This window comes from Patella vulgata, chromosome 4, assembly GCF_932274485.2.
Source record: "Patella vulgata chromosome 4, xgPatVulg1.2, whole genome shotgun sequence".
NCBI lineage: Eukaryota > Metazoa > Mollusca > Gastropoda > Patellidae > Patella > Patella vulgata.
The window spans coordinates 64440993-64458169 of NC_065882.2; the positions used below are offsets into that span (position 1 = coordinate 64440993).

The 17177-nt window shown below is 33.3% G+C and overlaps 1 protein-coding gene across 1 annotated transcript; it reads right to left on the reverse strand.

Annotated features, from left to right (window-relative positions):
* Positions 1–575: 575 nt before the first annotated feature.
* On the reverse strand, positions 576–16703 carry LOC126818756 (regulator of MON1-CCZ1 complex). The gene is made up of 23 exons (XM_050546306.2): positions 16591–16703; positions 14761–14888; positions 14198–14274; positions 13631–13715; positions 12911–12973; positions 12561–12647; positions 11985–12056; positions 10987–11055; positions 10653–10756; positions 10271–10354; positions 9160–9265; positions 8131–8242; positions 7876–7926; positions 7264–7317; positions 6974–7032; positions 6131–6304; positions 5365–5469; positions 4654–4731; positions 3514–3618; positions 3034–3102; positions 2286–2356; positions 1518–1672; positions 576–1213 (listed from the first exon to the last, which is right to left on the reverse strand). Exons 2-23 carry the CDS (start codon positions 14869–14871, stop codon positions 1134–1136), a joined length of 1971 nt encoding a protein of 656 aa, XP_050402263.1. The 5' UTR covers positions 14872–14888; positions 16591–16703; the 3' UTR covers positions 576–1133.
* Between the last annotated feature and the right edge of the window lie 474 nt (positions 16704–17177).

Below are 17177 nucleotides of genomic sequence, written 5' to 3' on the forward strand. Positions count from 1 at the left end.
AGTAACATAGGCCAGATGGCGTTAGTCCACCACTTCCGGTTTCGGAGTTATGACCCCCGAGCGAAGCCGGTCTGTTCGGGGTTGGCGGCTACACTAGGTCTGCCCCGAGTCTGAAATTTGAGGTATAGGTTTAGCTCGGAGTAACATAGGCCAGGTGGCGTTAGTCTACCACTTCCGGTTTCGGAGTTCTAACCCACGAGCGAAGCCGGGTATCTGTCTGTTCAGGGTTGGCGGCTACACTAGGTCTGCCCCGAGTCTGAAATTTGGGGTATATGGGTAGCTCGGACCGGGGAGTAAGATAGGCCAGGTGGAGTTAGTCTACAACTTCCGGTTTCTGAGTTATGACCCCCGAGCGAAGCCGGTCTGTTCGGGGTTGGCGGCTACACTAGGTCTGCCCCGAGTCTGAAATTTGGGGTATAGGGGTAGCTCGGACCGGGGAGTAACATAGGCCAGGTGGCGTTAGTCTACCACTTCCGGTTTCGGAGTTATGACCCCCGAGCAAAGCCGGGTATCCTGCTAGTAAATAATAAGAGGAACATAATATATATTTATTAATTCAGGTGACATCTTGCAAGATAAGAAAAAAACATTGGCAGGAGGAATAACTGATATTTTGGAAAAATTATATTCTTCCCTTTTGCATTACATAACCAATTCATTTTGTTATTATAATTTATTAGCATTTACGATAAATTGTACAGATATATACATTAAAGATTCATATTAACACAATTCATAAATAATAATAAAAAAAATCACTATATACAAAATATATAACAAAATTTTAACTCTTAACATTATTATTGCACAAAAAAATTTAGACTTCATATAATTTCAATCGTACAAGAAGGAATACTGTAAAACAAGAAACTGAAAATATTCTGACCTGTTGTTATGTCATGATTAATGTTAAAACATTTTTGAGACACTTTAATCAACATATTACATATTAGATGGGTGTTTTTGCACCAGTAGGTGTGGAATGTCAGCCTCCAGGGTAAAAATTCTAGATTTGCAATGGCAATTTTAAAGTCTAGTGTAATATTTAACTGCTGCACTATGGAATTTTATTACGGGTAGCTTACACTAGTAAATATCTTTGTGCTGTATATAATTTAATTGTTGTCCGATGTTTAGCTGACTGGTACCGCTGCCAATGCTTCTATTCCAAAAACTGATTCAAAATGTTTGACATAATGTTCACAATGTTCACCTGCAATCAAAATAAAAATTACATTATTATTCACTATTTCTGAGCAACAATGGAATGAATACAAATATGTTAATTAGAGTTCAGCCAAATTAAAAAAAAGAGAGCATTCTATTTAAATGTAAATGAAACATAAATGTCTTGTCTACATACCCTGGTGTGGTACCATCAAAAAACCACAAAATTATGTTATTAAAATAAAAAAATTTTCTCAGAGAATCAACATTTTGGATTGACAATTCACGATTTATTTCATCAAATGATTTTAAGTCGTAATAGTTCTAATGTTACCAAACAATTAAAATACCTTGTTGAAATCTTGGATTAGAGCGCAGTCGAAGATTTCTAGCTTCAAAGAACTTAAACACAGTATAAAACAGCATGTCATCACTTGTATTTAATCCAGCTTCTAGAAATTTACGTGATGAAACTGTATCTACAATTCCTACACTTCTAATAAACCTAAAATATATATACATGAAGGAAATGAAATGAAATGAAATGGGGTTTAACGTCCTACTGTTCTGCTAGTAACCTGGGCTAATGAAGACGGGCATACCCATACAGTGTGTATGAGGGAAATTTTGCCCGGGCTACGGCCTACTCTTATATCGAATTCCAACTGTCAAGGGATCTTTTACGTGCACGCCAATGTGTACACGGGACCTTGGTTTTTCGTCCCATCCGAACGACTAGACAGCTGTCCTTGTCAGGCCTTCCATCCTGCATCACTGACAAGGGGAAACCACACCGGAAAATCTGAATGAACTTTCTCGGCCAATGCAGGGATCGAGGCTAACGAGCCAGCATCTTACCCACTTAGCCATGTGATCCCCCGTATACATGAAGAGTTCTTAGCCCAGTTAGAACTGAAAAGTAGGACATTAAAGCAGTTAAACCCCATTTAATTTCATAAGGGTTCAAATTCCACACTAGATTAATCATAGAACCTGATACGCACAAAAGATTTTTAAATATGTATATGTAAATCTCAATAAATTGTGTTATTCTCAAATAAATCAAAGATATTGTCTCATTTAAATGAAAGACTCCTTTTAAAAGTATTGAAAAATACCTTAATGCTGGAAGTAATTGTTGTTTTGATAGAAGAACTTCTATTATTTCTTCATTGGCTGTCTGTAGTCTCTGAAAATATGAACAATAGTCAACAACAGGGATACATCAGTCAGGAATCTTCAGCCTTTTTGTAACACTGTTGAAAAGACCTTGTGCATATTGCATACTTATACACTAGATTTCCTTCCCACAAACTTCTTTCAAATAAACATTGAAAAGTGAAGTGTTTTATTTTGGGTTGATACTAATATTGCCTTTCCATAATTGAAGGGCTGGGTTGAATGAAGGCATGGAAATTAGGGGCCGCAGCCAGAGGCCTCGTACAGCTGGAGGGCCTCTAGAGATTATGTAACAAGTTACTTGATTTGCAAATGCTGACTCAATGTAAGAATATTCTATATTATTTGTTGACAAAAAAGTTAAATTCATATTGCAGTAAACATACTATCAATGTACTTTATACAAGAGGTGGAAGATGGGCAAAAATTTCCTAAAATCATAACACAAAACTTGACTCTATGGTCTCACGGTACCTATTGTCCAGGGACCTACAATATCTTAGTCCAGCCCTGGGAAAGGGGGAAAGACTTCTGTTAACAAGTTTTCATTTCAGTTGTAACATTAAAAATTTTAATGACTGTAGTGTACTGATCATTATGACATGGAGTTTCGGACTGGACATTTATGAAATATTAACATAAATTATGAGAAGAGAGGTAGCCTATATTATATAATACATGTATTACCTTTAACATATCTAGAGCTAGTTGGTGTGCTGGTTGATAAACACTCTCTAATGATAACATTAAACAAGCCTGAATAATATAAACATTACACAACTACCAGTATAACCTATTTCAATACTTGCAAATATATTAACACAAATATCATATTTGTTACTTGATGTAAGTTTCATTGTTTTCAGGAATGAAAATAATAGACATTAAAGCATGGGTAGAATTCTCAGTCTATAGTCTGAAATTTAAAATGTGCCTAAATTAACACCCCTAGTCTAGTTACTTTTACTTTGCATTGAAGATCAGGGCTGTTACACCAAAATTTTACCAGCCAGTCATTTTTTTTTTCAGATTGGAAAAACAGTTTTTTTAACAGGACACTCTGCCCTGTATCTAATCAGGTGTTATTTCTGAAAAAAAACATCCACGGCGTGTGTTTTAAATGATTAGATAAAATGGTGTAAAATACATGACAAGCTGTTGACTTACAAGTGGTTTACTATCACTGAGTACATGATACTGTAAAAATTGATGTAGCTGATAAAAACAGTTATTATGTACCAATATATTTATTATTAATTCATACAGATAATGCTGAAATAAATAGAAAACAGTCAATTCATTTCAAATTCAGTGATATTGAAAGATTAACTACAAAAAATGTTCAATGAAATTAACATCCAGGGCATAAGCAGGACCTGTACATACCATTTGTACAATCTATTCAGATAACTATATAAATCTATTATATATCTCATATAAAAATCAGTTTCAATCACTGCTTGTGTATTTTAAAGGGAGCCACAGTAGCTAAGTGGGTAAGACGTTGGCACGCTAGCCTGGAGGTCGAGTGTTTGATTCCTGCATTGGCTGAGAAAGTTCATCTGGATTTTCCGATGTGGATTCCCCTTGTCAGTGGTGCAGGACGGAGGGCCTGACAAACCAAGGTCTCATGTATACATTGGCATGCACGTAAAAGATCCCATGACAGTTGGAATTCGATATAAGAGTAGGTCATAGTGCCGCTGCCCGGGCAAATTTCCCTCATAGCACACTGTATGGCGTATGCTTGTCTTCATTAGCCCAGTATAGGAGCAGAACAAATAAACATGGTGCAGATTTTATTTTCAACTTTCACATGAACTTGTGGGCACCACATATAAAAAGAATATGGTTAATATGTTATCTAAGAAATGCAGTTAACAAGTTTGAATCCATCTTGAACAACCCCATGGTTTACAGTGAGCTTTGTAAGAAAAAGTAATGAAATGGAGTTTAACGTCCTACTGTTCTGCTCTGACTGGGTTAAAGAATACTGGAATACAGCATACAGTGTGCTATGAGAGAAATTTTGCCCGGAGAGTGGTGCTACAGTCCACTCTTATTGAATTCCAAGGTATCTTTTATGTGCATGCCAAAGTGTACACATGATCTCGGTTTTTCGTACCATTTGTCCTTATCAGGCCCTCCATCCTGCACCACTGACAAGGAGGAACCGTGCCGAAAAATCAAGAGCAATTTTCTTCGGCCATCATTTAGTAACACACATACATAACAATGATAAATGTTCTAGTTTCTGTAAATGATTGTGATGAGAGAAGGGCTATATGTAAAAGAAAGTATCATTACCTGTACAGATATATTAAACTGGTTTAATGATCTAATATATTCTATTAAAACAGCCACCATAAACTTATATTTGATATCCTGAAAACAATATATGATATAAATTCTCTTAAACATAATATCAGTAGATAGAACTAGCTGAAACATTTAGTCTAGCTGAAAGAGAGAGAGAGAGAGAGAAATGGGATTTAATGTCCACTTGACACAGACTAGGTCATTTCGGGACTAACATATGGTTTAATTTTACTTCAATAATTCGCTTGCGCATAGGGGTCTTTAGCAGTGGGAGGAAACTGGAGGACCCGGAGAAAACCCACGAGGTTGGACAGGCGACCCCACTCCTTGTCACGTACAACCGGGGATTCGAAACCACGCCAGTCGACTCAATGACAGACTTTATGATACAGCGCGCACGCTAACCATTCAGCCATCCAACCCCCCCAGTCTAGCTGAAGGTTGCCCTTAAAAATTGTGACCTTCAATACACAATTGTGATCTTCAACACACAATCATGACCTATAATACACTATTATGACCTTTAATACACAATCTTGACTTTACTGCTACAAACTGAGATAATTGCATATTATAGTTCTTTTTTCTTTAATACTTTCACCTGGACTGTGTTATTACAAACACAAGACACTGAATCCTACTCTTACAAAAAAACTTAAGAAAATACTTAGAAACAAAAAGTTATAACCTTTGACCTACCTTGCATTCTTCATATACAGAGAAAACATGAGTGTACATATCTGACTGATCGATTATAACTTTCTTTTTTAATCCATTAAAAACACTCTGTGGCACTTCACCATTCTACAATATTAATTTCAAAAAGAAAACACTAGTCATTTCAATTACACTGTTACACCACGTTTATCAATATTACAAGATAATACTTATACTTATGTCACACTCACAGATATTTTACTCAAGAAATAAATGAATAAAACAGAATGTGGTAGTACAATGTGTTGCTCTAAATGGAATAGGTTTCTCTTAATATATAAGTCTTGATTTAAATTCATGTACATGTAAAAATGAGGTAAAATGAATGAAATCAGGTTTATTGAATGTCCTACTTTTCTGCACCGACTGGGCTAATGAAGATGGGTGTACACCATACAGTATGCCAAGAGGGAAATTTTACCTGACCAGCAGTGCTACGGCCTATTCCTATTTCGAATTCCAACTGTCATGGGTTCTTTTACGTGCACCCCAATGTGTACACGGGACCTCAGATTTTCATTCCCTTCAAACGACTATATGCTGCCCTCGCAAGGCTCTCCCCATCCTGTACGACTGACAAATGGAAACAAGGAACGTCTCGTCTTGAACCAACATCGGGATCAAACCACAGACAATCTGGTTAGAGAGCCTGCGCCTTCCTCACTAAACCACTGTGGCTCTTGTAAAAATGAGGTGAAATTAAATGAATTGTAGATGTTTTGCTTAGTATTTATTAACATATAATTACCATAGCCTGTGTTTCTGTATCTCTATAAGATTTATATACTGTATTTAACATATCATAAACTTGAGCTATAGTATGTAGACTGGCCTGATGTCCTGGTACTAACATCTGTTGACAGACAGATAATATCACCATTTTACTATCTCGACGATTTAATAAAAAACTTATTAGTACTGCCTGAAAATCAGAATGGTATAACATGTAGAGGTACAAAACATAAATAGAGAAATTGCAGTTGCATTAAACATACATTATGCAAGAGTTAAATCTGCCTATTTCAGGTCTTTCTTTAGGCCTTAAATGTTATCTAAATTATTAATTAGACATTAATTAACCTATCCAGGCCATAATCAACTCTGTATGGCAGCGCTAGCCTGCGATCTTTAGTGGATTGTAAGGTGATTTACTGCATAACTTTCCTTCTCGATTAAACGATTAAATGGATAATCGAGACTATGCTGTTTATCGTACTGACTTTAGTAATGATGACCAAGGCTTATAGGAACTTCAGTCGCTTAGTTCTCAGTTCATAGTGGATCAATTTGAATGCAATTTTCAACAAATTGCCTTTACATTATCTAGTTTTTAACTATTATAGTGAGAAATGCCAATGGTAGATAATCTTCCAAAAGATTTTGCCCAACACTTAAAGGTGACACTGACTTGTTTATATTAACTGCAGATGATGCAGAATGTTGTCAAGTTTTCAGCCATCATATCTATGTAAATACTTAATGAATTTAAACTTCTTTCAGACTGATCATATTATATTCCTTTAAGATATTCAACTTTCACAAAATCTTTCTAATAACAGTCAGAAGCTTTAAATATTGGATTATTACATACTTTGTCATAGATCATTGCCACCAATGGTTGTAGGGTTATTTTAATATACCATAAACAACCTAATATAAAATAATATACATGTAATTATTCCATTTATTATTTGTTTTACACAAGTTAAATTTTCATAATACAAGAAAAAATCTGTAATATCATGTTGCAGTAAAAAAATGTCAGACATTAGTTTAAACCACATTGTGTTCAAATTTGAGTTTTTATCAGATTATAAATGAAGAAACACTGCTTAAACATGAAAGAAAGTCAGTTCTGTTACATAAAATATTATTACCTACCCAATTTAGCATCTATAACAATATTTGGTTGAAAAACAATCCAGTTAGCAGAATCTAATCATAGTGATAAGGAAAAGTGTAAACAAATTAATACTTGACATTGACATTTAAATGTAGGTTGCCAGGTAACAAGACCCCCCCCCCCCCACCAACACAACTGAGATACGCAGAAAGACTGTGTACGAATCAAATCAATATTTGATATCAACATTTAAAGGTTGTCAGGTAACAAGTCATGCACATAAACACTGTGTGCTAAATCAATCTAATAATACCACAAGAGGGTTCACAACAATTATCAAACTGATCAAGGATCATAACTCCTATATTAAATACAGTTTCTTTGTATTATGAATATAAAACTGTGTATAAATTTTAAGTCAAGTGCAATATCAATGAAAGGAATCATCAACTTCTTCTTTTCATCAACATTAAACACTGTATATAAATTGCAAGTCAATGCCTTCAGCCCCAAGAGTGTCCACAAGGTTTTTCAAATTGATCAAGGACCATAACTGCAACAATATGCTTCTTTAGTGATAACTTTAGCCTCTAGCTAGAGCATTCACAACATATTATTATTAATAATACAAATTATTGTCAAAAGGATACAAAGATCACACAGATATTCCATTTTCTCTGTACCAGCTTGTACATTTATAGCTATAGAAAGAAAGTATAGAATAAATTTATGTAATAAATATATTAAACATTTTAATTACACAAGCCAATACATAATGCTAAACATTTAATATGATATAATGGTGGAAAATATGAGTGCATCTCCATATTAAGTAATTTTTTGATTAAACACACCAGTTCAGAATATAAACAAACATTACAAAAAATAATGACATTTCTACTTACTGGGTAACAGAAGTTTAAACGGTTTAATAGGAAGGGGAGACAACACAGGATAATGATATTTAAGAAATCCATCAGTTTCACTGCCTTGTTGTATGTCAAATATCACAGAGGTCTGAAAATAATAGATTTTATGTCATAATAATAATTTAATTCATTTGATGGTGCACCTAAAAATCCAATGCTACTTAAATTTAATGGGTCGTACACCCAAACAATATACATGTATTAAAACATACTACAGTTAGAAAAAGAGAGAGAGGGAAATGGGGTTTAATGTCCACTCGACATAAACTAGGTCATTTTCGGACTAATGTATTTTTCAATTGTATTTCAATAATTCGCTTGCACGTAGGGGTATTGAGCTGTGAAAACCTGTGGACCCAGAGAAAACCCAGAGGATTGGAGAGGTGACCCTACTCCTTGTCATGTACAAGCGGGAATCCAATGACTTCACTCAATGAGAGACCTAATGATCTAATGTGCATGTGTTAAACCATTTGGTCACCCATCCCCCTGCTAGACAAGTAAGTAGCTACATATTTTAAAATGTTAAAACTTCAATAAAAGGTTAACATTAAATAATTTAGTACTCATTGATTTACAATAAATTTATCCCAGGCATTATCAAAGAAAACATTCACATGCACTTTGAAATGGAATTATCTCATTCTCACAAACTATAACAACTTATAAATGTATACATATTGGGCAACACAGCACCAACTAAATAAGGAACACATGTCAGCTGAGTTTGATAACGTCACAATCTATGACAAAGTTTGAATATGTCACTTGGATTGAAATTCTGTCAATTCAGAACTTTCAATCAAGTAACCCCAACAAGTCAATAGAATATTAGTAATGCAAAGTTCTGACAATCACCAATTTAAGAATGGAACTACATGTATGCCAAGTATAATTGATGAAGAAAAGATTCTTTGAAGTATATGTAATAAATACACATACTGTCTCCGTGTCATGGATTACAAAATGAAATTCTGTTTGGACTGATTTATAGCTTTAACTAACCTTTGAAGCCTGATGATGAACCATGACTAAATTATCTATTATATTTATAGCAAATCTACCGCTCATATCTAACTTTAATACATCTGTTTTTCTAGCTGGACTCTCTCTAAAACAAATACACAAATAACTTGTCATATATATACATTACAATATATTAAAGCAGCTGATCATTATTTGCATTTTTCTGACAATATCTAATAAGAGCTCACATTTGTCGCTAAAATAGTTAAAAAAAAAAAAAAGCTAATGAAAAGGGAATATGTGACCTGTACTGGCAAATTGAGTCGCAATGAGGAAATTTTGAAAATTGAGTTATTGTTATTTTCACATTCCGAGTCTTAATACCTTCAAAATGATGTATAGTTGGTATGAGTCAGGCAAAAGGTGACTAAGCTATATCTGTTTGAAGTTGCCCAAGTCAGAAAAGGTAGTTTTGAAAAAAAAAAACAAGTTAAACATGTCGGTATGTTCAAATACGAAATCAAATAGCAACCATGCCATATATTTGTTATTTTTTTGTTTGATATTTCTCTCAGTGTTATAATTTGGAACAAAAGAGAATAGTCCATACATTAGTAATATAGGTTTTGTATATTATAACTTTTAAGGGAATAACTTTTGTTAATCTCACCAATTAATTAGTACCTTGGTGTTAGTGCTGAGGAGATTAAGATTGTTGATTGGGTAATCAAGTTCAGTTTCTTGATTATCAAGAAGCTTGAAAAGCTATACTTATGTTCTGTTTTCTTCGTCACACGACTCAATGAAAATAAGGTTTTGCGTGTACTGTTATTTTCAGGTACCGTAATGTTATCAGAATCTGAACCCCAGATGGAATGATAGAATGATGAACGCAGACATGATGCACGAATGCACCGCGTGGGGTGTCTGGGCTGAAAATATTTACGTATTGTATGGGTTTTAAAACTCATTTATATTCGTTAAAATTGGGGTTATCGGTAATATTTTGGCCATATTTACAAACTAGAAATTCACAGCATCACAACGATGACAAGTATTACTTAAGGAGATTGACCCGTCATTCCGCTGTGTGTGTCGAAAAATAACTAATTCGCTGAGAGCTTTAACAAATAATTGTATAATAACTTACTTCTGTAATTGGTAAAGAACTATCTCTGCTCCAACTGAAGCCCTTGGTTGATGTCGTAATACTACAATGTATAGCTGATTATATCTGAATGATAAAAATCATAGATTTAGACCAGAAAGCCATATTAATTTAAAGTATGTATGTTTTAGTTATTGTGTGTCTCTTCAGATCAGAAGAAAGAGTAATGGGGCGCTATTCAAATGATTCAGTGTTAATCTATTTAATATTATTAAGATAATATAAAGTTTTTGTTATTAATATATTATTTTTTTGTGCTCTACACTATCATGGAGAAATTGAGTTACTATCAGATTAAAGGAATTCATATAATGTTTGATTGCCTGTATTTTAAATCCATTGTTTTAAGAGACAATAAACATACATGCTAGCCAGTGTGACGTCACGTTCCAACAAACTGAGTTTTGCTGGTTTAGGAACAGACGGCAAATCAACTTCAAATTTAGGTAATCTGTTCAAGACCCCTGGCTGTAATATAAATAAAACATCTTACATAGGATTAGCTATTTGACATTTTCTAATGAAATCAGTCGCATCTTATTATAACACAAAGGCTTGGGAATTTTTAAATCCAATTAATTAATAAATTAGTTTATGATTCCACTACCTTCCCAAATATTGGAATTTAACAGATCCTGTGTTTTGATTATAGAGTTAAAATATCAAAGCTATGTATATTATGTAAACAAGGAACTTACCCTGACTTGAATAGGATATAAAGTATTACCCAAAGTTCCTGATGACAACAACAAGATACCATTCTCAGGCTAAAATCAACAAATATTGATTGATATATGATAAATAGAACACAGAAGAATTGCCTATAAATATTTATCAGAATACAAGCACTAGCTCCATTGAAGTTTTTTTTAGTGATCAAATGAGTGCTATACCTTAACCCACTGTAACAATGATCTGTATATGTAATATAAATCTGAGTGATTGACAGATTCTAAAGCCTAGCCAATCTTTCTAAAAATATTCATAGGTCCAAGAACATTTTATGCGTTATCTATATAGGCGAATGTGAAGAGCTAGCACAATGGTTTTCAACGATTTACAAAGTTCACTTGCTCTTGTAATTATAATTATTATTTTGTTATTCTGGTCGAGACATTCATCATACTATATTACCAGTATTTATTCTATTCAGCCCAGTTTGTGATGACATATAATAGATAAACATCAGGTAATGTTCACATTTATAATACTCTTCTTTTTAGTTTCTATTGTTTTCAATAAATTCATATCTACACTGTATCTGAATAATAATTTACTTTATATACATGTTTCTTCAAGTGTAACACATGTATCAGGTGCTACATACAGACATGGATTCAGATCAGAGAATATGTTGTGGTTATGTAGGGGTACATACCTTTTAGGTAAAGTTATATTACAAACTAGACTAACTTAGAAGAATTTAAATTTTATTCTACTCGTCGAATTTGTAGTTATGTGATACTGCTAAACAAGAAATTAAATAAAGTGTGTGTAAAACAAAGGCCAAAATATTCTTAAAATTCGTGATATACTAATTCGCAAAATTACCCAAAATAAGAAGAATAATCCAATCAAATTCAATGGTGTTTCACACTGACAATGTGTGAAACCCCAATAATATGAGAATTAACAGATGATGATAATGATGATGGTGTGAGAATTGGTATATATATATATATACATGTAAACTTACCATGCAAACAAACCAGTTCACCTGATGACTCACTGTTTTCAAACATTTTAACGTTCTTTTATCTGGAAAAATCTATACCCCCCAAAAATAATTCATCAATTGTGAAAGAAAAAATGAAAACAAATGGCAGTTATTCAGAGTCCAGAATGGTTACAAGGGGGAAGAGCGCCACAATTAGAATTTCATTTGTATTATGGGTAAAATGGTGATACATTGCGGACTGTAGAATATGAGCTGTATTGGCAAAATTAATTGAAACATGTTTTAGTGTGTTGGTTTTTTCTCCCTTAGATGTATGCAGAAAGCTTTCTTTGGATTTAATCCTTCGTGGTAGATGATCCGCAGGGGAATAGTTGATCCTGCATAGAGATATGAAATATTTACAAAATCTACAAATACTACTTCAATAAAATTAACCAATATTCGAAATTGAAAAAAAAAAAAAAATTTCCAGAATTCTGAAAATGCACCAACACTGTCCAAAAATTTATCCTTTCAACTGAATATTCAATTATATTTTAATAGTAATATCAGCATAAAACATAGGTAATCAGAATGATTTAATGGAATTTTTACCTGATATTGTTCAAGTCCATGATCAGTAATAAATATGATCTCTGTTGAACCTGTCCATATAAATCCTATAATCTGTGTTGATTTTCCCTACAAATACAATAATATCATACTTCATTTCATTGGAACAACTGTTTTAAGACTAAATTTTTTGTAATGCCAATAACTGCTATGGTTAGTAAGTTTATATCTATGTGTACTATCTTGGCTAACATAACAAAAATTTAGAAACAGTTTGCAGATAATTGATAATAATATGAACAAAATTTATAACTGAAGACATAAATTTAATAATAATTGTTTGAAACAATGACGAATACAATAGGAATAACTTCTTTTTAAAGTGATATTACCTTGCATGATTGTGAATATTCAAATTGATCTGTTGTCATATCTTCTAAAAAATTGATAAATTCCTGGGGAAAAAAACAATATATTTAAAAAACAAACTGTTCCATGTAAGATACGCACATTTTAAGTTCCATCAAACTCAGATAAAAATTGTGATCTCTATATGGTCCACAAGCTAAAAAACATGATTTGCCGTACTATCAGGGGCCATAATCCATGAAATCATGATCAATATTGAAAGGTACCGAGATCTTTGGGATATAAATCTATATTTCAAGTTTCATCAAAATTGGAAAAAAAACTGTGACCTCTAGACAGTTCACAACCTTGCTATTACATACTTTTACACTATTTGCATACAAGGGTGTAACTGTGATATATTTGAACAGTTTTTAAAATTGAGAACAAATTGTGACTTCTAGAGGGTTCCACAACCTAAAAACGTGATTTTTCGAACAATCAAGGGCCATAATCCAGGAAGTTACAGTCCGATACATGCCAGTTTTGAAAGGAACCAAGATAAACGGATCAATCAGATAAAATTGTGACCTGTAGAGAGTCCACAAACAAATTGTCGACAGACGGACGGAGGTGACGACAATATACGTTCACATGAAAATGTGGGCGTATAAAAATGTACCAAGTATTAAATGCTGGAACAACATTTAAAAAGTCAACAATTAATCTAAATTGCTTTACAACATTTTGTAGGCCCTACTTACCACAGATTTGGAGGATCTTTGGACAGCTAGAATTTTTTTATCTGGAGAAAACTTGATAGACATCACATCCCCTCTGTCTTCTAGTCTAAAAATGAATCCATTAGTACACGAAAAATTAAATTAGTCAATGAGGTTCAAAACACTGAGTGGCATTAATCGGTCTACTAAAGACAGGTGTGATATCATGCAGTGTACAATGAGGGAAATTTGGCCCTGACAATGGTACTATGGCCTATTCTTATTTCCATAACATGATGCCAATGTTCTCCAAAGAAACCTCTTTTTTTGTCCCATCCAGATGACTAAACACTTTTCTGACACTCTATCCAACACCATTGAACAGGAGAAACCAGGCTGGAAAAACCTGCGGAACTTTCTCGATCAACACCAGTATTGAACCAGCGACTTCCTGATTTGTGAACTAGCACTGTACTCACCAAGCAATTTTAGCTCCATCAGTGCAAGGCAAGCTCTTTTTTTTTAGATTTCTACCTTGGTTGCTTATTTATCATAATTGTAATACAATACATGTAATAGACACACTACATAGCATAAACCATACTTTACCTAGCCTGTATTACATTTTTATCATCTGGTCCTTTTACAACCACACCCATGGCTCCTCCTGATCGTACAGCAAATACCTAAATGAAGAACAAAATTATATTTCAGTTTAACCTAAATTGTTTTTGATAAAAAGTGTATTGTTCTTGAAAAAAACAGTCTTTTGAAGACTGGCCATTTATAAAAACAAAATAAAGTCATACTTAATAAAACTTTACACAGGAGTGGGGCAAATAGTCCTAGAAACTGCAATTCTAACTTTGATTAATCCTAAATGATAAAAAGCTAGTGTCACAAAAGCGCATGCCTAATATTCCACAGTCTTGGTTAATGAGATTCTGGAATGGTTGTATATAACTTGTATCTATTGTCTTGTTTAATTATCTTTCAAATCATTAAACAATGTATTTCAATTTCTAATGAACAACCAATTAAAATGATAATATAAATTGTTGGTGTTTCCACTAGACATACTCTGCCTTGAGCATGCCACTTTTCACTCCCTCATTATGTAGTTTATTCTAAGTAAATGTAGATTTTTGAAAGATGAGAGTTGAAAAGGGTACCTGTTTATTGGCATCGTCAAAGAAAACACTGTTGGCTTTACCTACAGGTTCAAATCTGATAGGGTTTGGACAGAGTTCAATATAATGGGTGCTGATCTCTTGTGATGCCATTACAAAGGTTTAATTTCCTGTAATAAATCCAAATCATTTAATAAATTCATGTTCCAATGGGTAAAAAATAGTAAACTGTCAAAGAAAGGGGTTTTACATACCGGTACTTCATGGTAAGCTGGTTCCCTATCCCCTATCCTGAATTTAACCTATTTTCACTTCCTATGAACAAAATATAATGTCTCAAGTATCAACACATTTTGGTGTAATTTTTTAATTTCAGACTAGATTAGAAATTGATCGATTAACTTTTTCTTGGGTACCATTTGTGAGAAATTTTAGAATATTGGGGATAGGGAGTAAATAAATATAAATGTGATAAGATCATCTGATTATAGGTTTTATTATCAGTACGGGCATTGTGACAGAACTTGATTCATTTTCAATCAAAGGTATATGTAATTCCGTCAACACAACTTGTACTCTTGCGTGATATCTTGTTATTCGACTAATTATAAGAAATAGCCAACAATGAACGTCTAGACGATTTTCTTTGCCAAACCATCTGTCTTGCACCAATGACAAGGGGAAACTTCGAGATAAGAGATGGTGCTATATAGTTACATCTGGCAAACTCCAACAGGTATCACATCGGGCCTCGTTAAACAAAATTGACAACATTTTTCATCAAAACAATGATTGATTGTTGTTATTCATAACATTTCTGCCACATTCAACTACAATTGAGCATATGATCCTACCTACCTCAGACATTTCAAATTTGACGTCATAAAGGCGGGGCGTTGTGTATAACAGCCAATCAAAGTACTAACCTGATGAGTTGCACAGGAATAATACACCATAATATGAATGTCCGTATCAATTTTAATAAAAACAACACTTGATTTAATTTATTGACAATATTTGCAGATAAACCAAAGTTGTTTCACTAGAGTGGGGTGCGTATGTTTAATAAATAATAAGTCCTAATAGTATAAAATTAACTTATTTTCAAGATGTTACATGCACCCAATCGTAGCTAAAACCAAGCACATCAGTTCTCGTAGCTACATAGGTATGGAACCACAGACCTGGTTATAGCTACAAGACGTACCGGTAGCTAAAAACGTTGAGATATACTGATGTGCTTGTTTTTATTATTAATGTTTTTTTTTTTTCTTTATTAATGCATCGAACATCTTAAAAATAAGATAATTTTATACTATTATGACTAATTAAACTTACAGAGGCCAATGTAGTGGCACAACTATCGCCTAACTCCAAATATTTGTGTTTAAATTAATGAAGCGTTGTTTTTATCTGACATACACCGTCATACATCTCCCTTAACGCTTCGATTATAAAAACGATGATTTACACCCGTTTCTGGTAGGATTATATGCCTAATTGTAGTTGGATGTGGCAGAATGAGAAATATTAGAAATGACAAATCAATCGGTTTGATGAAAAATATTGTCAGTTTTGCTTACTCAGTTACTGAGACCTGATGTGATTTGCGTTGGGCTTTGCTACGTGGAACTATACAGCACCGGGGGATTGAGAGATGAGGTTTCTTATCTAACCTGATTCAGTCTGCCTCAGGTAACTTATATATAATAGTGTTCGAGCAAACTGCAAAGCGCCTTACTAATGTCTAGCTAGGCCTAATATTATATATTACTTATTTTACTTAAAAGTTAAACACACTGAAGGTGTTGGAAGTTTATGCCTATTCTTCTACATAAGAACGGGTGATTGGTATCTAAACGCTCAACTTACATCTACAATTATATAACTCTGTTAAATTAAAACTGATCAATCATTCATAAAAAAGTTTATAACAAACATAATTCTGAAAATGTCAGATGACAATATTTCTCTATGTCAAAGGGAAATAACTACCAATAATCAAAAATGTTTAAATTTTAGACTTGGATTCAACGATATTTTAAGAATAAATAATATCTTTTTATGTGATTTTAAAATAGGGAAATATTCGGTTTTGAAACACAAACGGGTAATCTTATATAATGAAATGATGTTAAAGATGAAAATATAAACCACCCAACAGTAAATCAAATTTCGTTAAAATGTATTATGTTTTTGCTGGTATAAGGGAGGTAAATCCATTTAACCCGAAATCCAGTCTACAAATTTTAACTTCCGGTTTGTATAATTAAAGCACGTGTTTGGTTTGTTGACGTTTAATTTTACCGGTAAATGTTTACTGCAAATAACACCAACTTTCCATGCCATCTAGATAACAAAACGCTGATTTATCGGGGATCCGGGACTAGAAATAAATCGAATACGATATTGATCAAATGTTGTAAAGGGATATAATTATTATTAATTATATTCATTTA